The sequence below is a fragment of the Aedes albopictus genome, chromosome 1 (assembly GCF_035046485.1).
Source record: "Aedes albopictus strain Foshan chromosome 1, AalbF5, whole genome shotgun sequence".
Taxonomy (NCBI): domain Eukaryota; kingdom Metazoa; phylum Arthropoda; class Insecta; order Diptera; family Culicidae; genus Aedes; species Aedes albopictus.
In genome coordinates this window covers 108,851,734-108,876,867 of record NC_085136.1, presented here as the reverse complement: position 1 = coordinate 108,876,867, position 25,134 = coordinate 108,851,734, and the positions used below count along the sequence as shown (strand labels likewise).

Sequence of the window (25,134 nt, the reverse complement as noted above, 5' to 3'; positions counted from 1 at the left end):
GCTAAGTAGTATTTTTCGCATTCCAAATGGCCGTTCTAGAGGTTTAGGATGTTGGAAAGCAGGGTACGACTGGGGGAAGCAATTATAAATTAAGTCCACTTTATTGAGTTAGTTGCATGCTGCATGTGACCCCTCGCCTGACTGGCGTGCGGTGGCAGGCTGCAAATGCGGTGCAACTTCGAGAGCAAAAGCGCACATGGGCAACCTCCTCGGAAGAAATGTGAAGTAATTTACGGGCAGGATATTGAAAGGGAAGCTTTATTGGGGCCATTAAGTGGAAAATGGTGTACGTGTGTTTCACTTTCAACCGTGGCGTCCGTAGACATTGCGATTTTCTTTTTGGATCTTGATGACCTGGGCTAGAGAGGTGTTGCACCAAGGACTGTCTGAACTTTTAGAATAACTACTTTCGGAAGAACTACTAACAGAGCTACTTTTGCATCCATGTGTTCGAAAAAATGTCTGCGAGATTCATCGATTTGATTTTCCTAATCTCACTCTGAGAATAGAGAATTAGACGCCAATAATTCATACACAGTTAGAATTCAACATTCTCTTCAAACCTAAGCAACACCAGCCATGTGGCCACATTTGGCAAAGTCCACCTGTTTCGCTGTTTCCACTCTTCTGAACCTCTCGAGGCGTTAGAGCGAACACACTTCCAACCGGTGCGGCGCAAGATTCCTGACAAGGCCGTCGTCGTTCGCCACTTAAGGGCACCTCTCAATGGTTGCTGTTGTTGTCTTGTCGCCTCGCTGGCGACATTTTTAATAAGTCGGTACAAATTGCAAATTCGCGTTCACAGCTACGGCGAGTGCTCGCACCCAGTTGTAACGAACGCCTAAAAAATGAGGTACAAATCTATCCGCTACTCGAGTGGTGGCTGTCGATATAAATTATCGACTCGAGCCGTTTTTTCGACATTGATTCTGCCCAGCGCCAGCTGAACCACTGCTACACCACTGACTGCTGGAGAAGAAGGTGACACCGCCGCTCCGTACAGGCAGGCGCACAGGTGCGGAAGCCTATCTAAACAGATTCATGTAACCAGTTCCATTACCATATGTTTCTCCACCACTCATCGTCACCGTTGTCGTCGTAGTTCGCTCTTAGTCGTTCGCTGTCTGTATTAAGAAGCTTGATCCAATCAACAATGCATCGAACGAATGGTCATTACAAAGCGAGCTTGAGAGTAAAGCGGGGGAGTGTGGGGTTATATGCGCATCATATAGAACAATTCGAATTCAATCAAAATATACTCTACTTTGATGCCAGAGTTTAGTTTCCTCCTCAGACAAGGAGCTCAAGCATAGGTTTGATTTCCGCATGCATCCCCGTAAAGAACTTATCCGTGACTTTCCAGAACATTAAGTATCCTTGTGCTTTCCAAACGTTACAGAAATGTAACACATTTGACAAAGCTTCCAGTTAGTAACTACGAACAATACAGCTACGAGACAATAACAGTGCCAATTGGGTCATAACGCCCCAAAGTCAAAGAGAGACAAAAAAGAGAAATAGAAAAGAATCATCCACATATCAGAACACATGTTCAATTGAAATTTGAATTGCAAAAAACACGTACTCTAGCGAGTATCGTACCTATGACTCTCAATCCACTAGACGGGTTCTTCTACCTGACGTGCTACGTAACCACTAGAAGAACCAATGTAATGTAACCACTTGTAATACTCCAACTATTCGCATTTAAAAGAAAAGTCAACCAGATCTTGAAAATACGTATTTTGCTTTCAAATCATTAAATCACTTACAAAGTATAAGAAATCTATAAATTGTATATTTTTTTTTCTTTCTTTCAGGTAACTATTCAATGTGAGAGCATTGTGTGCCAAGGACTAAGGCTATATAATAACAACGACAATTGCTGATTCGAATGCGCAGGGTAAGTAATTTGACAAGAAATGGTTAAAAATGCAGCACCATTCTCCAACAAAAATGGGTGCAAACGAATGCCCAAAAAAATCAATGTTGGGAAAGTGAAGCTTCCGTCAGAGCAATCTTCGAAAAAATAACAAATCTTCAAAAAAAAAAATAACTTACCTTACCGATCAGGCTAAGGCCGGGGTGGCTTCTGCTGTACATAGTAGCCGTCTCCATTCCACTCGGTCCATGGCTGTTTGTCTCCAGTTCCGCACTCTGCGTAGGGTCCGCAGATCGTCCTCCACTTGGTTGACCCACCTAGCTCGCTGCGCACCTCGTCTTCTTGTACGGGTCGGATGACTCTCGAGAACCATTTTTGTCGGGTTTCTGTCCGACATCCTGATTACGTTTCCCGCCCACCGTAGCCTCCTGATTTTCGCGGTATGGACGATGGTTGGTTCTCTCAGCAGCTGATGCGTCTTCCATCTGTACTCCGCCGTAGATGGTACGCAACACCTTCCGTTCGAAAACTCCAAGGGCGCGTTGGTCCTCTGCACGTAGGGTCCATGTTTCGTGCCCATAGAGGAAGACCGGTCTAATCAGATTTTGTAGATAGTTAACATCGTGTTACTGCGAACTTTATTCTGCGGAGTCCAAAGTATGCACGATTTCCTGCCACATTGCGCCTCTGAATTTCTCTGCTGGTGTCGCTGTCGGCGGTCACCTGTGAGCCCAAGTACAAGAATTCTTCAACCGCCTCGATTTCATCACCGTCGATATGAATTTATGGTGGCAGGCACGGTGATTCCTCCCTGGAGCCCTTTGCCATCATGTACTTTGTCTTCGACACATTAACGACTAATCCGATTCGCCTGACTTCAGATTCGAAAGGACTCGAGAGAGCCCCTGATACTCGATCTACGCACATCACTCGATCCAGCGTCGTCTTGATCAATCGTATCACTTTATCCGGGGATCCGTATTCGTGCATAATCTGCCATAACTGTTCTCGATCGATTGTATCATACGCCGATTTGAAGTCGATGAAAAAGTGATGTGTGGGCACGTTGTATTCGCGGCATTTCTGCAACACCTTGCGGGTTGCAAACATCTGGTCCGTTGTAGCGCGTTCACCCATAAATCCAGCCTGATATTGCCCCACGAAATCTCTTGCAATCGGTGATAGACGACGGCATAAAATTTGAGAGAGTATCTTGTAGGCAGCGCTCAGTAGTGTGATCGCGCGGTAGTTCCCGCAATCCAACTTGTCGCCCTTTTTGTAGATGGGACACACGATACCTCTCATCCACTCCTCCGGTAATACTTCTTCCTCCCAAATCTTGGTAATGACCCAGTGTAGGGCTCTCACCAGTACTTCTCCACCGTATTTTAGTAACTCGCTTGGTAGTTGATCTGCTCCAGCGGCTTTGTTGTTTTTCAACCGGCCAACCTCCTCCTCAATCTGTTGGAGGTCAGGGGCCGGAAGTCTTTCGTCCTGTGCACATACTCCTAGATCTGTTACCACGCCACCTTCGGTACTTGCAACATCGCCATTGAGGTGCTCATCGTAATGCTGCCACCACCTCTCGACCATCTCACGCTCGCTCGTGAGAATATTCCCGTGATTATCTCGGCACATGTCGGCTTGTGGCACAAAGCCTGTGCACGAGCGATTCAGCTTCTCGTAGAACTTTCGTGTGTCCTTAGCGTGGTACAGCTCTTCCATCGCTTCGCGATCTCGTTGTTCCTGCTGGCGCTTCTTCATCCGGAAGACTGAGTTCTGCCTGTTCCGCGCCTGCTTGTAACGTTCCTCATTCGCTCTCGTACGGTGTTGCAGCATTCTCGCCCATGCTGCATTCTTCTCGTTTTTCAACTGTTCACATTCGCCATCGTACCAGTCATTTCTGTGATTCGGAGTCGCGAAGCCTAGTGCTGTAGCCGAGGTACTACCTATGGCGGATTGGATGCCCCTCCAGCCATCTTCAAGTGTAGCTGCGCCAAGCTGCTCTTCCGTTGGTAGGGCCACTGCTAACTGCTGCGCGTAGTCATGAGCCACTTATACGTTACGCAGCTGCTCGATGTTGAGTCGCGGCGTTCGACTTCGACGCGGGGTGATCTATATTCGCACTGCGGTATGTGCGGACATTGGTTATATCCGAGAAGAATTTACCGTCGATTAGAGCGTGGTCGATTTGGTTTTCTGTTTGATGGTCGGGTGATCTCCAGGTGGCTTTGTGGATATCTTTGCGGGGGAAGAAGGTGCTTCGGACTACCATACCACGGGAGGCTGAAAAGTTTACGCATCGCTGGCCGTTATCATTCGATACGGCGTACAGGCTGTTTCGCCCGATTACCGGTCTGTACATTTCCTCCCTTTCTACCTGCGCGTTCATGTCGCCGACAACGATTTTCACGTCCCGCGGCGAGCAACCATCGAACGTTTGCTCTAACTGTGCGCAGAACGCTTCTTTCTCGTCATCAGGTCTCCCTTCGTGTGGGCAGTGGACGTTAATGATGCTGTAGTTGAAGAAACGGCCCTTAACTCTCAACATGCACATCCTTGCGTTGATCGGCTGCCACTCGATCACACGTTGTCGCATCTTGCCCAACACTATAAATCCTGTTCCCAGTTCATTGGTGGTGCCACAGCTTTGGTAGAAGGTAGCCGCTCGATGCCCGCTTTTCCACACTTTCTGTCCAGTCCAACAAAGTTCCTGCAACGCCACGATGTCGAAGTTGCGGGGATGTAGTTCGTCGTAGATTATCCTGTCACATCCTGCGAAACCTAGTGACTTGCAATTCCAAGTTCCAAGTTTCCAATCGTAATCCTTATTTCGTCGCGTAGGTCTTTGCCGATTGTATCGAGTCGTATTTTCTCTTATGTTATTCGCAATGGGATTTTTTACGGGTGGCTTATTGGGCCTACGCCAACACTCCTGTCTCGCCGGAGGGCCATCGTGCCAGTTCTGTTTAACGTCCCAACCAACACTAAGACGACCACGCTGATGGGCTACCACCTTGGATCTAGCTGGTCGTGGTGCAGCGTTTCTTATTCAATCGCTGGATGCCAGAACAGACGCTGTTTGAGCCGCACCTCCTTGGTGAACAGAAGCTCGGGTCGTACCTCCTTAATCTAGCTCAAGTCAGAAGGGCCACAGTGTCCAGGCTGAACTACCAGCTAAGCACACAACTCTTAGCTGGTGGTCTTTGTCATCGCTTGACCCGTGGAAACATGAGGTAGGAACTTGTGAGGACCAGAGCTATGCTCTCCTTATCGACTCACCATTTTGCAGCCCAAAAAAAATAAACTCTTCGTAAAAATTAAAGCGTCCTGTCTAGCGAACTTGGGGAGACGTGGGTTCAAACCCCACCAGAACTACGTGGATTTTGTTTTTTCGCAATTTTTGTTCTCAATTTGTCCATTTTTCAACACATATTGTTCCTATGAACTTCAGGCATTACGTATGTCTAACATACCATTTCAGTTGGTTATCCGAAAAACAACAACATTCGGGTTTCTTCGGAATGTTTTTCCAATTTTCAAATTTCTGATTTTTTTCCTATTTTTTTGTTAGATATTTTAGGAAAATGTTGATAGAAAATATTCAACAAACAGTAATTTAATAAGATAAATAAGATTCAGCGATCGATACAAACGCAACACTTCGAACACCAATACCATTCAAGAATGTCTAAAAGCATAAAGAAATAAAAAAAATATTGGAATAATTCAGAAGAAAAAAAAAATATCACGATTTTTTAATTTGAAATGGTCGTGTTCCAAAAAGCTCCCTGGCGGAACCTGTTCCTGATTTTTAGAAAATCGAAATGTTTTACAAAAATGGTTCAAATGTGTATATCTTTTATTATACTGCCATTCTAAGCATATCTGTACCATGTTGTTTTTCTACGCATACTGTTGGAAATACCCGAAAAATGATAGACGTAGGTTTTGAATGTTTTCATGGAGTGGCAGATGGCCTTTTTGAACCACTTCTGTTTTACGAACCAGTTGTTAAAATCGTTAAAAATCGATGAAAATGCATTAGTTAAGTGAATGTTTTTGCTGAAGCATAAAGCAAATATTGTCTAGTTGCTGTTGCCACTTTAAAAGCCTAACAAATGAGGCTATTAATTATTGAAAACGATGAAAGTTTGAAAAACGGCATCTAACCCCACTTTCCCCTACTCCCTGCTGCTCGGTGCGCATATGGTGGCGGTTTATGGACAGCCTCTTGAGAGATTATAGCAGGAAATGCTCTAGAAGCTTCTGAAGGATTTGTGAAGCATTTCATTAAAGAAACTTGATAGAATTTCAAAATAAAAGCATACATACATGAAGCAATTTTGGAAAATGTGTCAAACTTTTTAAAGTCGTATAATCCACTAGAGGATTTCTTGAAATAAACTATGGAGGGAATTTCCCCAAAGAAATCCCCGAAAGAATTTCTAATGGAAACTTTGAAGAAATAGCTTTCCTGAATTTTCTGTTTTCTGAAGGAATCGTTGGAGGAATTTCTTAGCAATTTTTAGACTGGTCTCTGAAGAAATCCCTTGGAAGCTTCTTGAAAGCCGTTCAGGGGAAATTTCTGAAGAAATGTTGAACGATCTTTAGAAGAATTGCTGAATGAATCTTTGGATTTGTTTTTATGGATCCCTAGAGAAATTTCTGTAGGAATCTTTGATAGAATTTCTGGAGCATTTTTTTTTCTTGAAGTATCCCTACAGGAATTTCAAGAGGAACTGAATATTTCCTCAATAAAGAAATTTTCTAATGTCTAAAGAACTCTCTCGACGATTTCTTGGAAGACATTTTTTAAGGATTTTATGAAGTAAATCATGAATTAATTTCTGACGAAAGCCTTGGATTCTTTTTTTTTTTTTGAATCTCTGGAAAAATTTCTGATTGTTACTTTGGAATTTTTAAGACGAAACCTATTTTCGTCTTGTCCACGTATATTTTGGGCTCAACCTGAATTTAATTTCCGCCACACTTTCTACGTGACACTATGGCAAGGTGAGATGCCAGATTATTTTATCAAAAATCTGTATCAATACAGATTTTTCTTTATTGCCGTATTAGAGAGTATACCAGACACCGTGAGTTCTAGTTTTCAATAGAAACTAACAAAAATACACTGCTTTTTGACGGTTTAAATTACTACTGGTATTTATTTTTCTATAACATGTGTGAAAATGTACAAATTTTCATTAATTCTTCAAAGTTTAAGCACCATTTAATAAATTTTTCAATAAATTTATTAAAATTAACTTCAAATTTGATGCTTTCTGGAGAAATCTGTATCACATTTTAAATGTCTGTATTGTTCTGTACTCTGTATCTTGTCTGTATAGAAGGTCAAAAAACTGTATTATACAGAAAAATCTGTATAGCTGGCATCTTTGGGTATGAGCATCCTTGTTTAGCCTATGACACCATGTTTATCTAATAACAAAAACAGACGATTTATGCACCAATTTCTTTTTATGACGAAATAGATTTCTATGACGAAGTAGATTATACACTTTCCTAGTAAAACCAGCATCTATCTCACGAAGGAGGTCGCATAATGTATTGTATGGACCCTTTTCACCCTGATTCCCCTCACACATACTGAAGTCATCGCACATGCACCAACTTTTAATTTATAGTCCATTGCTTTTAGTTACTTTGTTACGCAGCCTCCCGGCTTCAAGTTTCTTCCCTTCCCCCGTCCACTCGGCGAACAAGATTAAAGATAAGAAAACCACCTTATTCAATTAGTACAATCTATCGAGTAGTGCGGTAGAAAAACAAAACTCCAATCGTCCCATTAAAGCCTACCTCCATTCCTCCCACCCCTTCGAGTTGATTGCATTGAGATCCGGCGCTGGCGCGCGCGCGGAGGGTGGCGGACGGACGGCCCGAAGCGGGGGAGTTCGCAATTTCAATCACCCGGAGAGTCACATTCTAATGAAAAAGAACGCGTGAAAAGTGCTGTTAAAAGTGTCATTCCGCGAGATTAGAAACGACCTCCTACCAACGACGACGGCGATGCATGATCGTGAAACGCGCGCTCTCCAGCGAGCTAGTGGTCGCTTAATCCCTCGATTGATGGTACTGGCTGCTTGTTTGATTTTACTATTATTGCTTTTGAGGTAGTTGGTGGTGTCTAGTTCGGTAGGTAGCCTTTTGCGTTAAACTTCAAGGGCGAGATGAAATGTTGCGCCGGTGCGGTGGCCGGACGACAGGACAATTTCATCGGATTGGTAATTAATTTTTAACGATCAATCTACTACACGGGCGGTTAACGGCCGTAACGAACGGTCGTTTACACAGGATCATATTTTCCGGTAGGATTGACATTAAAGTCTTAATCGGGAGTTAAATGGCTTGATCGAGTCAATAAGGACTGACTGGTTTATGGTATCTGCAAGTACTTATATGCTTAAGGATACTGATATCTAGTAGATGCAATGCCATAGTAAATAGTAAATCGGATGAAGCGCTGCCATTTATGAAATATTACCTACAACTCAAAGCAATACCGCCATCTTCATTTTGATCCCTCTTATTATAAATCTTTTGTGAAAGTTAAACTAAATATTGGCATTCATTTTAATTCATCCACCCAAAGATTCTTCACGTGTTTTAAACGAAAATCCAGACAACCTGCGGCTACCGCATAGTGGTTTTCTTAGACTTCGCCACTGCTCTAGTCTTCGCATCCTCCATACAAATACCATTTTTTATGTATGAAGTGGTGAAGAAGTGGAGCAGAATTTTAGGGGGGCGAAGTCTAGTGTTTTTACCCTACCATGGCTGATCACATTATGCAATAAAAATGTGCTTTTGTCATGCATTTTAGGACTCTATTTGTTCATTTATTTTTTATTTAAAACAAAAAAGCACCTTTTTCTAAGCAACTAGGGTAAAAGCTCCCTTAGTGGAGGTAGTACCAATAGTGGTGGTAGTGACAATTTAGCACTATTTCGACCAAAAAGCCTGCAAATGGCATTTTTAATAGATGCTTACTTACCTTACCGGTCAGGCTAAGGCCGGGGTGGCCTCTGCTGTACATAGTAGCCGCCTCCATTCCACTCGGTCCATGGATGTTTGTCTCCAGTTCCGCACTCTGCGTAGGGTCCGCAGATCGTCCTCCACTTGGTCGACCCACCTAGCTCGCTGCGCTCCACGTCTTCTTGTACCGGTCGGATGACTCTCGAGAACCATTTTAGTCGGGTTGCTATCCGACATCCTGATGACGTGACCCGCCCACCGTAGCCTCCCGATTTTCGCGGTATGGACGATGGTTGGTTCTCCCAGCAGCTGATGCAGCTCGTGGTTCATTCGCCTTCTCCAAGTCCCGTCTTCCATCTGCACTCCGCCGTAGATGGTACGCAACACCTTCCGTTCGAAAACTCCAAGGGCGCGTTGGTCCTCTGCACGTAGGGTCCATGTTTCGTGCCCATAGAGGACGACCGGTCTAATCAACGTTTTGTAGATGGTTAACTTCGTGTTACGGCGAACTTTATTCGAACGTAGAGTTCTGCGGAGTCCAAAGTAGGCACGATTTCCTGCCACAATGCGCCTCTGAATTTCTCTGCTGGTGTCGTTGTCGTCGGTCACCAGTGAGCCCAAGTACACGAATTCTTCAACCGCCTCGATTTCATCACCGTCGATATGAATTCGGGGTGGCGGGCGCGGTGATTCCTCCCTGGAGCCCTTTGCCATCATGTACTTTGTCTTCGACACATTAATGACTAATCCGATTCGCCTGGCTTCACACTTTAGTCGGATGTACGTTTCCGCCATCGTCTCAAATTTACGAGCAATAATATCAATATCATCGGCGAAGCCAAGCAGCTGAACGGACTTCGTGAAAATCGTCCCACTCGTGTTTATCCCCGCTCTTCTTATTACACCCTCCAAAGCAATGTTGAACAGCAAGCACGAAAGACCATCACCTTGCCGTAACCCTCTGCGAGATTCGAAGGGACTCGAGAGTGTCCCTGATACTCGAACTACGCACATCACTCGATCCATCGTCGCCTTGATCAACCGTATCAGTTTATCCGGGAATCCGTATTCGTGCATAATCTGCCATAGCTGTTCTCGATCGATTGTATCATACGCCGATTTGAAATCGATGAACAAGTGATGTGTGGGCACGTTGTATTCGCGGCATTTCTGCAACACCTGGCGGATGGCGAACATCTGGTCCGTTGTAGCGCGTTCACCCATAAATCCAGCCTGATATTGCCCCACGAACTCTCTTGCAATCGGTGATAGACGGCGGCATAAAATTTGAGAGAGTATCTTGTAGGCAGCGCTCAGTAGTGTGATCGCGCGGTAGTTCCCGCAATCCAACTTGTCGCCCTTTTTGTAGATGGGACACACGATACCTTCCATCCATTCCTCCGGTAATACTTCCTCCTCCCAAATCTTGGTAATGACCCAGTGTAGTGCTCTCACCAGTGCTTCTCCACCGTATTTTAGAAGCTCGCTTGGTAGTTGATCTGCTCCAGCGGCTTTGTTGTTTTTCAACCGGCCAACCTCCTCCTCAATCTCTTGAAGGTCAGGGGCCGGAAGTCTTTCGTCCTGTGCACGTACTCCTAGATCTGTTACCACGCCACCTTCGGTACTTGCAACGTCGCCATTGAGGTGCTCATCGTAATGCTGCCGCCACCTCTCGACCACCTCACGCTCGCTCGTGAGAATATTCCCGTGATTATCTCGGCACAGGTCGACTTGTGGCACAAAGCCTCTGCGCGAGCGGTTCAGCTTCTCGTAGAACTTTCGTGTTAATAGATGCATCATACCTAATTTATAACATTAATTCAGTTTTGTATTCAGGATTTGGCGGAAAACCTATTTTAAATAATTATTTTCCTTAACTTTTTTGCTCCTTTGCACCTATAGTGGCGGTAGTGTTCCTGTAGTGGTGGGTCCCATAAGAATTCAATGGGATGCGCCACTATAGGAACCAATGTTAAATTTTACCTCCATAATAGGAACGGTGTACCTATAGTTGGTGCATGTGATTTATTAGCAATAACTGAAATAAATAATGCTTTTTACATTTTTCCTAGCAAATTTAAGTGAACAACTACCGATTAGCGTTTTCAGAGTTTTTATTTTCAGGTATTATCAATTTTATTCAATTATTTTAGTACAAGGAGCTACTAATAGCACCACTATTGGTACATTTACCCTATATATTTTTTTTTCTTTTTCAAGTTAATTATGATACCTAAAACCAATTTCGAATAGATTTTTCGATGTCACGTTTTGACAGCTGGGAAAATTTTAAAAAGTTACGCCCAGTACAAAATCCAACGTGGGATGATTTAATATTTTAAAGTAATGTTTAAATAGATCCCTGTGCACCCAATGCGGAGGGCACATTCAGAACATGGAGTTTTCTAACACCGTTCGAGAAGTCAATTTTGCTTAAACTCTTCTTAAAGTTTCTGCATTAACCTGACACCCCTGGAACCCCAGACATCCTCTAAAACGCTTTGGAACGCCTTGAAATCTATTAGAAAAGTTTACTGGAATTTATTTTGATATTTCGGAAATTCATTTAAAATTTCTTTGACATTTTCCTTCAGAACTTTTTTTCGGGTATTTTTTTTAGTTTCTTTGTTAATACCTTTAGCAAACCCTGTGGTTACTGAATTCTTTTGACATTTTTTAAGAGTTCGTTTTTTTAGTATTTGTTTCGCAAGTATTTTGTAAATTGTTTCGGCAACTTCCTTGGATATTCCTCCAGCAAAAGCTTGAGAAGCGTCTTCAACAGTTTCTCTGGAAATTGGCCGTTCCTTTGGAAATGTCTGACACGTTATTTTTTTTAACTAGGAAACCCCAGAGGTATTATTAAAGAAATTTGCTGATATTACAGAGGAAATCCACAAATTATCACAAAAAAAGATCAAAATGAATCAGCAACTTACGAAAATGAAAATGGCATTGTCAAATCAATTTCCAAAAAAAAAATGTTGAGAAAATTATTGAAAAAAAACAAAAACGTTATAGAAATTTTTAAAAGAAACTCCTTTATAAATTGCCAATGGAATTTCCACAGGGATTGACAAAATTGTTTTCAAAGGAGCTGCCCCACTCAACTCCCAAAAGATTTGCCCGAATGGTTTACAAAGAAAGAAGTTTGTGAAGAAATTTTCACAGAAATTATCATTGGGATTTTGCAGAGGAGTTACTGTAGCAATTTCCAAGGAATTTCCGAAAGAACATCGAAGACTTTCCAAAACAGTAGCTGCATGATTTTACAAAAAGCATTACTGGAAAAATTCCTAAAATAATTGGTGAAGAAACTCCCAACGAATTTTGAAGAATGGCCGACGAATCAATTCCCAAACTGCCAAAGATGTTTCCAAAGTAATTACTAAAAAAAATTTTAAGAAGTATTCCCTGAAAAATTAAAAAATGAATGCTGAAGGAATTTTTAATGAACATGCCAGTCCAAAGCATTTTGCAAATAATTTCCCGATACAATTCTCAAAGTAATAGTCGGACCATTTAATAAAAGAATTGCCCATGCAGTTTCCAATGTAATTACCGAAACAGTTTCACTCATATGAATTGCAGAAGAAATTCACAAAATAAGCATTGAAGGAATTTCCAAATCAAAAAAAATCAAAAAAGGAGTTCCAAAGTAGCTGCCAATTTTCTGAAGAAACTCATAAGCTAATAATTAAGAATTTGCCAAAGGCAATCCCGAAAAGTTGTTGAACTAATTTACAAAGGAATCATAAAAGAAAGTCGCGAAAGTTATCGAAAGAGCTTTCCAAAACAAATATAAAAGAAATTTTCACAGATACTGTAGATGGAATTTCCAATGCGTTTAAAAGGGTGACAAACGATTTCACGGAGTTTCGGAGTTGTTAAAAGGGATTTCAGGGAACTCTGAAAACCCCTGAAGTCTAATGAAAAACTTTGAATCCTTTTAAACACGCCTTCAAACCCTAGCTTTTCAGGGGGTTTTGAGGGCGTATTAGGGAGTATTTCAGTGGGAGGGATTCCAGGGCATTAAGGAAGGTTCGCAGAGGGTTTTTGGGGCTGTAGAAAAACTATAAAGGGATTTAGAGGGTTTTCGGAGGCAAGAAGTTTCAAGGGAGTTTCAGGGGATTGAAAGCCGTTTCAGAGACATTTAAAGCCGTCCCAAAGGGTGACAGCCGATTTCAAGGGGTTTCAGAGATGTTGCAAGGGTCCTCTGAAACTTGCTGAAGTCTTCCAAAACAAGTTCCTTGAACATTCCAAAAAAACCCTAGGTTTCCAGGGGATTTTCAGAGTGTATCAGGACGGTTTCATGGGTCTCAGAAGGTTTCAGAGGCGGTACAAGAAGTATGGGTCAAGGCATTTCAGGTTTTTTTTTCGGGAAATTTTCGACAGGTTTAAGAGGCGTTACAGGGCATTTTTGGGTGTTCTGGAGGATTTTAGGTGCGTTACATAGGGTTTGAGGGAGTGCTATTCAATGGAGTTTCAGAGGATTTACAGTGGGTTGTAGGGACTTTTTGAGAGGTTTCGAAGGTGGATGTTGGAGGTGTGTCATAGAAGGTTTGAGGAGGCCTTAGAAGTTTTCGGAGGTATTTAAGTAGGTTTCGGAGAATTTTTACCGGAGTTTAAGGGCTTTAATAGCTGCTTTCAAAAGGGTTCTGGGGCATTTTCGAAGATTTCAGAGGATTGTAGGTGCGTTACAGGGGGTCTGCGGGATTTAGAAACAATTGAGTTTCGGAGGATTTTCAGCGGGGTTTAAAATCGATACAGCTGACTTTCAGATGTTTCAGGGGCATTTTGGACGGTTCCAAATGCCTAAGGGGGTTTTGGAGGCATTTAGAGAGGTTTCAGAGTATTGTCTGAAAGTTTCAGAGGTGTTACATGAGGTTTTAAATGTATTTCGGGGGTTTCAAAGGGTTCACGGTTATATTGTGGAGTTTAAGACGCTTCCAGGGACATTATGGGCCCCTGAAATGTCCCCGAAACCCCGTATAAAAACCCTGGAATAAAAGAACCATTTAAAACCTTCTGCAACTTCCCCGAAAATATTCTCTACCCTCATGAACCCTGTAACCCCCCTCTTTCTTAACGCTTTCGGGACGGATGGGTCGTATTGGCCCACCTTCTATGATAAGCTGTTAAAATGAGATAATCTATGCTTTCCAAAGCATCTAAACCTTCAGCCAAAATGGTCTATCACATCAACCAAGGAAGGTATCGTCAGTAGTATCTTTGGCTATCACATTAGCTTCTGCGAGGCTATACACAGTAGAGCCGATTTGATTTCCATCAAATTATTTTTTTTTAAGTTCTCCAAATCATCCTGGATATCAGGTCACACAATCTATCAAGCCAAGTGATCTATAAGATCAACCAGAGCACTTACATTTAAACTCAATGAATCCATGCGCAGCATTACATGTATTTATTACAATCTAGATGTTCTATGTTCTCCAAATCTTCTGGGAGATAAGGCCATATCATCAACCACAACAGCCACAGCTCTCAACGTGACTCTGAGTAACGACGCATACCGGATCATCTATGAATAATTTTAATATCTAGAAGATATTTAAATAATATTATCCAAAAGTGCAGGTCAAAGTTCGAATCCTTAGAGTAACCAATATTTTCAGCAATATCACGTATCCAAGCATGTTCGTTCAATGATTCCATACACAGTTCTACAGCTTGCTTTGCATTTCATAGGTTTTCCAAACTATCCTAGAAATCAGCTCGTACGAGCTATCTATATTTTCTAACATGTCCAAACAGGTCCTACAAAGAATGATGAATCGTTTGTGGCACATTTTTATATCTGTATGGAATTCTATCTCCGCTAATATCATCTTAAACTTCAGGTCATCTGGGTCTATATACAGCATTGTTGATATTTTATAGCAATTTAGATGTTCTAGGTTTTATATATGTATACAGTTATCTTCAGGAGTTTTTTTTCACAGTTTTCTCCTAGATTTCTCTCTGGTTTTCTCCAGAAGGAACTCCTTTCTGAAATTAATCAGGAGTTCCTTCTACGATCCCTCCAGGTGTTACTTCACCGGTTCCTCACCTTCTGAAATTTCTCCTGAAATTCTTTTTTTTTATTCGTCTAGAATTTTCTTCTGTAATTAATCCAGGAGCTCCAGATGGGTTTCCTCCGGGATTTTTTTGGGATTCCTTTCTGGATTATTGTGGGCGTTACTTCTGGAATTTCTCTAGAAGCACTTTCAATAGTTTCTACAGGAAATCATTTCGACCAGGACGTCTTTATAGCATTCCTTGAGGAGGGACTGAAAAAATCGGTGCTTCCCACAAAACCTTCTGGGGGTTCCTCCATAGTATTTTCTTATGATGTTACACCAGGTGTTCTTTCTAGGATTCCTTCAGGAATTTCAACCAAGTTTTCTTCCGAGATTCCTTCAGAAGTTCTCCCAAGATTCCTTGGGATATTGATCGTATTAGCTCGGCATTCTTATACAAACATTAGGCAAACTACAATTCTCTTGCTTCGACATTTCAATTCTGGTTTGGAGGGGGAAAATTGTAGTTCGCTTAATGTTTGTGTAAAACAAGCCAATGTGATCAATGTAAGCGAAGGTGAAATCCAGTTGAAGTGTCTTCCAATTACTGTCGTGATTCATTCAGGAACTTCTTCCGGGCTTCTCTCTAGATTCCTCCAGGAGGTCCTTCTGGAATTTCTTTAGGAATTCATTCAGCAATTCATCCGGGTATTCCTTCCGGAATTCCTCCAATAAAAATCTTGCAGAATTCTTCATTTCTTCTAAGGTTCCTCTAGGAACTCTATTTAAAATTTTAAACTCCTTCCAAAAGTTTCTCCGGCACATTCTGCAGATTATAATGAAATTTCACCAGAAGATCTGTCTGGGATTCTTTCATCCGAACAAACAGTTGGTGCTGAATTCATCTGTTTTTGGAATAAAATAAACATAGGGGCATAGGCTGAAGAAGGGAACATGCATAAAAAGAGGTTTATGTGTGTTTTTTTTCTTTCAATTATCGATTTAGGCACATACATCTGAGTGTCTTTAATTAAAATGAATTGTATCATACTTTTTTTAATATGTTAGTTTTTTAATTTTAAACTTATAACAACTGTTCTCAAATACTGTTCTTATGATCTGTTTTCTTTATTTTTTATGGTCAGGTGAATCATCATCACCAGCATCAAAACAAATGCGTTGTCGCAATAAATTTTGATTTCGAACCGAAAATACATATTTTCTGTATTTTATGTCTATATTTTTGATCAGAGTTCTTCAGCTCTCTATTGTTGTTGATGACCCAATTGACATTGTAAACGTTTTATGTTAATAGAAAAAGCTGGAAAAATTCGAAGGTTCAAAAATTTTACAAATCGGATGAAAACTCCAACGGTATACAGCATTCAGGAATGCATTCACCACTCATATCCCATTGAGCCACCCATAAGAATGCATTGATCCCAATAATGGTTCAATGGTTCATACCCTCATCGAGCCGTTTCAAGGCTAGCCCGAAGCACAATTGCATGAGCTACTGTCTTGCCATCAGGTCGTCTTCGTCTCCACCTTCGCCGCCATCGGCGTAGATATAAGAGCAACGGCCAACGCCGGCAACAGAGCAAGCAGATGAGTTATAATTCGAAGCTCACGCAATCACTCAACGACCTCCCGCGTGCCGGCATACCTCGGCCGTCGTCGTCGTCGGTCGGAGGACCATAAGGGAGAACACCGTTCGATTCCCCCCGGAGCCTGATTGTTTGAACGTGATTGTTGATCCAGTCCAACGCTACGCCATGCCACGCCAGCTACGCGGGCAACTCACGCGTAGTTTTTCAAATGGACTTATATCGAGGCGAGACGGGAGTTTTCCTTCGAGTTCCTGGCTAATGATTGTATGGTATGCAGTATACAGAAGCAATAAGCATATGAACGCTAGATAAGCCCCGTTGAAAAGTCATGTGAAAACGCGCGTAGGTTGAAGGGATTCAGCAGCATCAGCCTTCCCAAGAATCGGTGCCCAGAGGAAATGGAATGCAATGACCAAACGATGATAATTGGGACCTACAACTCTATTAATCAAAACAATTCTGTTGCTCTTCCTCGTCCTACGCCTCCGAGGAATTTTAAGCACTCGGGGTTCAGTTCACGTGTAGACAATCAAAACATAACAATCTCCCGGACTACCTAGGCGAACTCGGGGCATAACTTGGAACGACCGGGGGAGACCAATTTGCTTCTCCTTCGAAGGGCAATTGGCGTGACTTGTCTTAATGCGCGCGCGCCTGCGTTCTATTCCGGGAAGAATCCCGAAACGGATGAATTCTCATTCTCGATATCGGTGGCCCGTCATCTTCCATTGGTTCTGACAGCAGCAACTGCTGTTACTGCGTCTGCTGCTGAAGGTGGACGCAATTGTATGTTGGATTTGCATGCAATGCAATTTGCTGTGCCGACAGTTAACCCCCATCTGGCTAGATTTGATTGCTGTCACGAACTGTAGTGCGAGAGCGAGTGCGTTGAACTTCGCGTCTTTCCAATTGCCAAAGGGAGATTGTATCTACCCCGTGTGGCCGGGCGACCTACATCTTGACGTGGGACAGCTCCGAAGGAATTATAACCTCACAAAAATCATCCCTCCCGCGTTGACGACGCTTAAGACGACGACGTCGACGACGACGGTGATGCCTCGGAGGAGTGTCGTCGAGCGATTGTGTGCTTAGATATTGCATCAACGCTGCATGGAACGATTGCGACCCACCGACGGACAGCCCTCATCAGCCGGCTGCGAAACGGGATCGAGTTGGATGGGTCATGGGCGTTTAATCTCTGATTGCTGTCCCACCAACTTCCAGCGGCCATCATGACACAATAATGCGCGGTTGATCGGCCGACCAACGGGCCCGGTGCGGTGGTGGTGTGGTCTATGCAAATAGATGTGGTTGCCCCTCGTCATAACTGGATACGACGTGCAATAATGCTCCCGGGGCTATCGGTCGGCTTGGCTTGGCCGTTCTGTTCTGGCCGATGCATGATGCTGCTGATGAAGCGGCAGCAGCGACTCATGTCCAGTTGCGGGGGGCGGAATTGTTGGATGCACTTTTGAAGTGCATAATATCACGCGGTTTATTAACTGTTGGATGCTTTGCGGTCACTGTCGAGAGGAAATCAGGACTCTTCTGGAAGAGATGTCAGCTGAAAACTGGGTTAAGCGAATTTTGCAAAACCAACACGTCTGCACCAAAAACCCCGGTTGCGCTTAAACAATAATTCAACTATGTGATTGAATGAACCCACTCTTTTGGGGCGTATTCTTGGCAACGGCACAATTGCGACAGAGCTTGATTCTCAGTTTTGTTAGATATCGAGGGTGCCTTTGACAACGTGCCTTTCGATGCCATATTGGAATATCTGGTATATCTGCAATGATTTCCAATTGGATCCATCAAATGCTCAAAAACTGACATCTCTTCTCGACATTGCGTCAAGCAGGGATAAGGAAATTGAGTGTTTGTGGATGCCCCCAAGGGGGAGTCTTGTTACCGCTTTTGTGGAATCTCGTAGCAGATACGCTATTGAGGCAACTCAATAACAGCGGTTTTCCTACTTATGGTTTTGCCGACGACTACCTAACATTGTTAGTTGGTATGTGTATCATAACCCTTTGCGACCTGATGCAAAGCGCCTTTCAGGTAGTTGAGGGTTGGTGTCGTCAATATGGGCTTTCGGGTAATCCGGGTAAAACATCTATTGTTCTTTTTACGGAAAAGCGAAATCGTAATGGTGTTCGACCTTTACGTCTCTTTCATTCTGAAATCAATGTGACTGAACAGGTAAAGTACATTGGAGTCATTCTTGATTCCAGGCTTTCCTGGACACCTCATGTTGAGTTCAGAATCAAGAAAGCTCGTATGGCCTTCGGGCAATGTCGGCGAACCTTTGGTAAAACTTAGTTTCTAAAACCCAAGTATATCCAATGGATTTATACAACTGTTGTTCGGCCAATATTGGCCTATGGATGTCTTGTGTGGTGGCAATAGGGCGAAATGAGAACGGTCCAATCAAAATTAAGCCATCTCCAAAGGATGTGCTTAATAGCGATGTCTGAAGCGTTCTCTTCAACTCCCACGGCAGCGCTCGAAGTTTTATTATCATTATCATTATTATTATCACTTAACCTAATTTACAGCTCTATTGTCCACTGGGGCACTACGTGAGCAATTTCAATTGACAGCTGCACTTACATTTTGTACAGCGCCTAGATTATATTCAACTTTATCGAACTGGTTGCCTTTCTGCTGCTTTCACTTTTTTACTTTATACCTAGTAGAATGATGAGCTCAAGGATGATTATGGAGGGCCGTTGTTCCTTTCCAGTCCGATTGGGGGTCCATTATGAGTAGCAGTTCGCCGATGTCCAGGTATCCGGGTTCGTTTGAGCCATGGGGCTCAGAAGAGGGTCAGTGTCAGTTGCTCTCGGGGGAAAAGCAACAGACGAAAAATTGCAAGTGCCGGGGCTGGGAATCAAACCCATGACCATCCGCATATGAAGCGAACGTGTGACCAACTACGCCACGGGCCCCGGCAACGCGCTCGAAGTTCTCTTTGACGTTTCCCCACTACACATTCATCTCAAACAAGAAGCACTTTCTTGCACTTACCGTCTATGGGTACTCGGTTTACTAGAGGAAACTCCTGTGAACCGCAGTTCAACACACACCTCGTTGTTTCCACTTTTGGTGAATTGGGATAAAGTTGTCCTTGCTCCAAGTGATCTTACAATTGCTTGTAATTTTCCATATTGGACATTGATCACGCCTCGTATTTGAATTTGCTAGTCCAATATAGAAATATTTCACTGTACTAAGAAACTGAATCTGTCCATTCGCATTGTTAACCATTTTTGTATTGAGTGAGTTTTAAGTCGTCCATGATAGAAGGCAGGTGCAAATAAATGTTCAAAATTCATTAAAGTGCCTATCAATCGTCCGCGACAAATCCGACGGAGTTCAATATCTGAAAGAACCAGCAAGGTGCTCTCCGGCTATCGAACAGACATTTTTCACGGGAAGAGTGGACATCTGAATATCTGGAGAGAAGTATTTCAGATGGCATCGTATATTATACTGATGGCTCCCTTCTCGAAGGTCCAGCAAGTGCTGGTGTTTATTCTCGTGAGCTGTCTTACTCACTTGGTAGACACTGCACCGTTTTTCAGGCTAAAATCTTTGTTCTTATGTGCGGAGTGCACTTCGACACTTCAGCAGCACGTAATGGGCACAGTAATATACTTCTGTTCAGATAACCAGTCTACTATTAATGCACTTGCGTCGGCCAACTCCAGGTCGAAGATAGTTATCGCTTGTCGAACTCAAATCGAGGAGCTGAATTCAGCAAACGCTGTTCACCTTTTATGGGTACCTGGCCATTCTTCCATCGCTGGAAATGAATTGGCTGATGAGTTAGCTCGCACTGGAGCATCACATGACTTCATTGGCCCTGAGCCAGCTATTCCGGTATCCAAGTGTTGGGTAAAGTTTCAGATTGACACCTGAGCTGCAACTCAGTACAAACAATACTGGAATAGTTTGGAGTCATGTTGTCAAACAAAATTGTATTGTACTCAGCCATCTCTAGGGGTGGCGAAGTATCTAACAAATCTGTCAAAGCTGAATTGCAGCATGCTGGTCAAAGCATTGACTGACGACTGCCGACTCAGCTATCACATGACGAATATTCAGCAACCTGATTCATTTGCATGTGATAGCTGTGAATCCGATTATGGAACTTCGTATCATTTGCAATTGTCGATCGCAGTATCTGAAACAGCTGTTCAACGCCTCTAGCAGGGAGTATAGAGTTTACAACAAGGTCCTGTACACTCGGTATATCTAACGCACCCAGCATCTACGCCAAAACCCGAAGCAGTTCTGGAACTTCATCAAATACAAACGAAACGAAGACGGACTTCCTACTTCAATGCACCTTGGAGAGCTAAAAGCCAACTCGATTGCTGAAAAGTGCGATCTTTTTGCCACGCAATTCAAAGCGACCTTCAGCAGTTCCGCCGCGTCGTCTGCTCAAGTTGCGACAGCCACTCGTGATACTCCCCGTGATGTGATGTGATGTGACACATTTCGGATTGATGCAGAAGATGTTTCCAAAGCGATTCGTAAACTGAAATTTTCATATTCTGCCGGCCCAGATGGTATCCCGTCAGTTTAATTGAAACGTTGCTGTTCAGCGGTTCTTGAACCTCTGGCAAGGCAACCTCTCGTTCCAATGTCAGCAGTTTCCATCAAACTGGAAACATTCATTTCTGTTTCCAATTCACAAAAAAGGCGACAAACGTGATGTCAGCAATTACCGCGGAATAACCTCCCTTTCAGCCTGCTCCAAGGTGTTCGAAATCATAGTAAATGATTCACTTTTTACCTGTTGCCAGCATTATATTTCAAATGACCAACATGGTTTCTTCCCAAGACGGTCTGTCACCACCAAGCTGTCTCAGTTCACTTCAACGTGTTTGCAAGCAATGGATGCTGGGAAGCAGGTAGATGCTATCTATTTGGACATAAACGCCGCCTTTGACAGAGTTGACCACGCTATTCTTCTGAAGAAACTAGAGAAAATTGGCGTGTCTGGCCATTTTGTCGACTGGTTCCGAGCCTATTTGACCGGCCGATCGCTTAGTGTTAAAATCGGATCCCTTCAATCTACGCACTTCAATAACGTCTCCGGTGTACCTCAAGGCAGTAATTCCGGCCCTTTACTGTTTTTGCTGTGAGGAATCTCTAGAAATTCCATCAGGGATTCATTCTTAATTTTTTCTCAGGTATTCTTGAAGAATTTCTAAAGCACTTCCTCCAGGAATTTATTCAGGGATTCATTTGGTAATTCCTTCAGATATTCCTCTAAAAGTTCCGTCGGAGATTTCTCCTGCAGATCATTTAAGGGTTCGTCTAGAAGATCCTATAGAGATTCTTAAAGGATTTTTTACTTGGTTTATGGATTTTATAGACTTTTTCCAGGGATTAAATCCGGAAAATCTTCGAAAATTTTCAAGAGATTTCTTCAGGAATTTCTTCATAGATTTCCGGTCATTCTGTCAGGGTTTTCTTCAAGAATTCCATCAGCGATTCCTCTAAGAATTTTGTTAGGGATTCCTGCAGCAGTTCCATTACGGATTTGTCCAGAAATTCCTTCAAAGATTTCTTCTGGAATTCTTTGAGCAATTCCACTTGGAATTCCTTGAAGGATTTCTCATGGAACTCCTTCGGGGATTTTTACTTCTGTTAGAATTCTCTCAGGAAATTTGTGGGCCTTCCTTCAGTAATCCTTTCACGTATTTTTCCTGGAATTGCTTCTTCAGGAACTCCCTCAGGGATTTCTCCAGGAATTTCATTGTGGGTTTCTGCGAGAGGTTCCTTCTGGGATTCCTTCAGAAACTCCTTTTTGAGGGATTTTTCAACAGAAACACTTGCAACACTTCAATCAGAACACTTGAGGGACTTCCTTGGGCATAGAGTATCTTCGTGTCTGCCACACGATATACACATACTGAATGGCCATTTGCAGAGGATGCTCTCAGTGAATAACTGCGAAAATTTGACTGTCCATGAGCCCTGTTTACGATATGAACTACTACCACCAGCCACCAAGTTGAGAGATAAGGTAGTTTTTATACCAACGATGATGTGAAAGTGCGGTGTGCAAACGGGTGGGTATCAGAAATAAAACCGGCTTGCATACCTCTACTACTCAACGATCTACTACGCACTGGTGGGGATAGTCTTAGACATTCTCCCTGAGATTTTTTTGAAACATATACGTGGAGAATCTTTAAGAAATTCATTCAGAGATTCTTTCACAAATTCTTCAAGGAATTCCTTCGGAGATCCCTCTGGGGATTACAGCCGACCCAGAAATTTCTCCTAGAGCTCTTTTAAAAAGACTTTTATGGATTGCTTTCAGTCATTTTTTTGAAAAAAAAAAAAAAGAAGAGAATTCCATTCAGAAAATCTTTTATGGTGTACTTCATAAATTTCTCCATGGATTCTCCAAGTGAATCTTGCATGGGTTGCTCCAGAAATCCCTACATATTTTCTCAGGTCCTTTCAGAAATTTCTGTAGAGTTACCACCAAAAACTTTAACAAGGGCTCCTCTAGAAACCTTCCATTTCTCACAATGTTCATTGGAGTGAAATACATCCGGGTATGGGGTCTCCAGTTAGCCTAATGGTTAAGGCTATGGATCGCCAATCCGGAGACGGCGGGTTCAATTCCCGTTCCAGTCGGGAAAATTTTCTCGATTCCCTGGGCATTGCGTATCATTGTCCTTGCCTCACAATATACAAATTCATGCAATGGCAGGCAAAGAAAGCCCTTCAATTAATAACTGTGGAAGTGCTCAAAGAACACTAAGTTGAAGAGAGGCAGGCCAAGTCCCAGTGGGGACATAGAGTTATAAAGAAGAAGAAGATATCCGGGGATCTTTTTTGGAAAGTTTTCCACGAATTCCTTCGGAAAACCAGAAATTTAGAATTCCTTCAAAAATTTATCCAAAGTTTCCTTTAGAAATTTCCTCTTATGAGATTGCACCAGCAATTTCTCCAAGAATTCCCTTAGAACACCTTTTAAGAATTCCTTCCAAAACAAGTTCATGGATTCCTTTACAAACTACTCCAGGAATTTTTTCAGAAAATCTTCCAAGAATTTCTTCAGAAACTGCTCAAGGATTTCGTTCATGAAACCAAAAATCAAAAATTGCTCCAATGGTTCCTTCCGAAATTCTTCCACAGATTCTTTGAGACATTTCTCCAGGAGTTCATTTAGGGATAATTGATCACACCAGATGCGATTATCGGAAGAACCTATCCTAACCAATTCGTGGTCTGCCTTCACTGGTGGTCGTTTCGAACATATTTGCTACTCTGCCTGCAACACTGTTGAAATCTGTCATAAAACTTTACGGCAAGAGTCAATCTAATCTCTCTCCGTGTGTCCCGATATGGAATCAGCCAGTTAGATAGCCATCTATCGCCAACAAAGTTGCACAAAGTTAGAAAAACCAAACGAGCTTCGCTTGAGGCTAGAATCGTCTTTTTGCCTTTCTCGTACACCAAGGTGTACCGAAAGGCTATATGTTCACTCCAAAAACGATAATTTTATAGAGCCTCCGGAGGGGTCAAGTGTTATATACCAATCGACTCAGCTCGACGAGCTGAGATGATGTCTGTGTGTGTGTATGTGTGTGTGTGTGTGTGTGTATGTATGTGTGTGCGTATGTGTGTGTGTGTGTACAAAAAAGGTCACCTAACTTTTAGATAGTAAACATCAACCGATTTTAACGACCGACGGTTCATTCGACGCGGAATCTGGTCCCATTGTTTCCTATTGAAAATGGTTCGGATCGGTCAAGCCGTTCCGGAGTTATGGCCATTTAGGCGTTCCGGACCGGTACCCCAGGAAGGGGCCAGATATGAAAATGCAACAAACCCATGCATGCGACCCATCAAACCACGGCATTTTTAATTATCTGATGAACGGGAAGTAGGGAAATAGTCTCAGACTATATCTGAACCGGTCATGTTCCGGAACCGGTTCCGGGTGTCCTGCCGGAAGTGGCCAAATATAAAAGTGAACATAACCCATGCATGCGACACATCAAATAGCGGCTTTTTCGATAACCAGTTGAATGGTAAGCAGGAAAGTAGTTTTAAACCTTATTTGAACCGGTAGTGTTCCGGAACCGGTTCCGGGTGTCCTGCCGGAAGTGGCCATAAAAAAATATTGAACCAAACCCATGCATGCGACGCATCAAAGAGCAGCTTTTTTGATAACCAGATGAACGGTAGGCAGGAAAATAGTTTCATACCTTATCTGAACCGGTTGTGTTCCAGAACCGGTTCCAGGTGTCCCGCCGGAAGTGGCCAATTAAAAAAGTAAACCAAACCCATGCATGCGATACATCAAAGAGCGGCTTTTTCGATAACCAGATGAACGGTAAGCAGGAAAATAGTGTCAAACCATGTGTCAAACCATATATGAACCGCTTATATGGATATTAAACTGAAGAAGTTGAAGGGGTGAATCCAACTGAATGCGTCTGACGATGACCGAAGAATAGTAGGTCGAAACGCGTAACGCTTAACAAGCTGTTTCCGATATTTGTCACCGATAATTACCAATCAATCCACAAATAACATATCTGAACCGGTTGTGTTCCGGAACCGGTTCCAGGTGTCCCGCCGGAAC

General features: G+C 42.8%; 2 protein-coding genes across 3 annotated transcripts in view; one reads left to right on the top strand and one right to left on the bottom strand.

The window, feature by feature from the left end:
* The window catches only part of LOC115269571 (cadherin-86C), a 589,109-nt gene that overhangs the window by 455,308 nt on the left and 108,667 nt on the right, over window positions 1–25,134 (top strand). The window lies entirely within an intron of this gene.
* The window catches only part of LOC134285111 (uncharacterized), a 192,223-nt gene continuing 169,010 nt past the window's right edge, over window positions 1,922–25,134 (bottom strand). Inside the window, exon 2 of the mRNA XM_062845172.1 lies at window positions 1,922–4,150. Coding sequence (XP_062701156.1) covers window positions 2,666–3,721 — 1,056 coding nt within the window. The 5' untranslated portion in view covers window positions 3,722–4,150 and the 3' untranslated portion in view covers window positions 1,922–2,665. The remainder of the gene's footprint in view (window positions 4,151–25,134) is intronic.